This window comes from Eimeria mitis, genomic scaffold (genome assembly GCF_000499745.2).
Source record: "Eimeria mitis Houghton genomic scaffold, Emh_scaff381, whole genome shotgun sequence".
Classification (NCBI taxonomy): Eukaryota; Apicomplexa; class Conoidasida; order Eucoccidiorida; family Eimeriidae; genus Eimeria; species Eimeria mitis.
This window is the reverse complement of record NW_013572145.1, coordinates 8,828-9,083: the sequence shown is the minus strand read 5'-3', so window position 1 is coordinate 9,083 and position 256 is coordinate 8,828. Positions and strand designations below refer to the sequence as shown.

Below are 256 nucleotides of genomic sequence, written 5' to 3'. Positions count from 1 at the left end.
AGTGCAGCGGCAGCAGCAGCAGCAGCAGCAGGTATCAGCAGCAGCAGCAGCAGCAGCAGCAGCAGCAGAGGAATACGAGACCGACAGCAACGTGGCGGCGCGGCAGCTGCAGCTGCTGATCGCCTCCACCCTGCAGCGGACGATCCTCTTCTTCCCCCGCATCTTCTTTCACCTGCTCGATACCCAGGTAGGGTTTAGGGTTTAGGGTTTAGGGTTTAGGGTTTGGGGTTTAGGGTTTAGGGTTTGGGGTTTAGGG

The 256-nt window shown here is 59.0% G+C and overlaps 1 protein-coding gene across 1 annotated transcript in view; it reads left to right on the top strand.

Annotated features, from left to right (window-relative positions):
- The window catches only part of EMH_0010290 (uncharacterized protein), a gene marked incomplete at both ends in the record, with an annotated part of 19,553 nt that overhangs the window by 11,864 nt on the left and 7,433 nt on the right, over window positions 1-256 (top strand). The window contains one exon of the mRNA XM_013498901.1: window positions 8-187. Coding sequence (XP_013354355.1) covers window positions 8-187 — 180 coding nt within the window. The remainder of the gene's footprint in view (window positions 1-7; window positions 188-256) is intronic.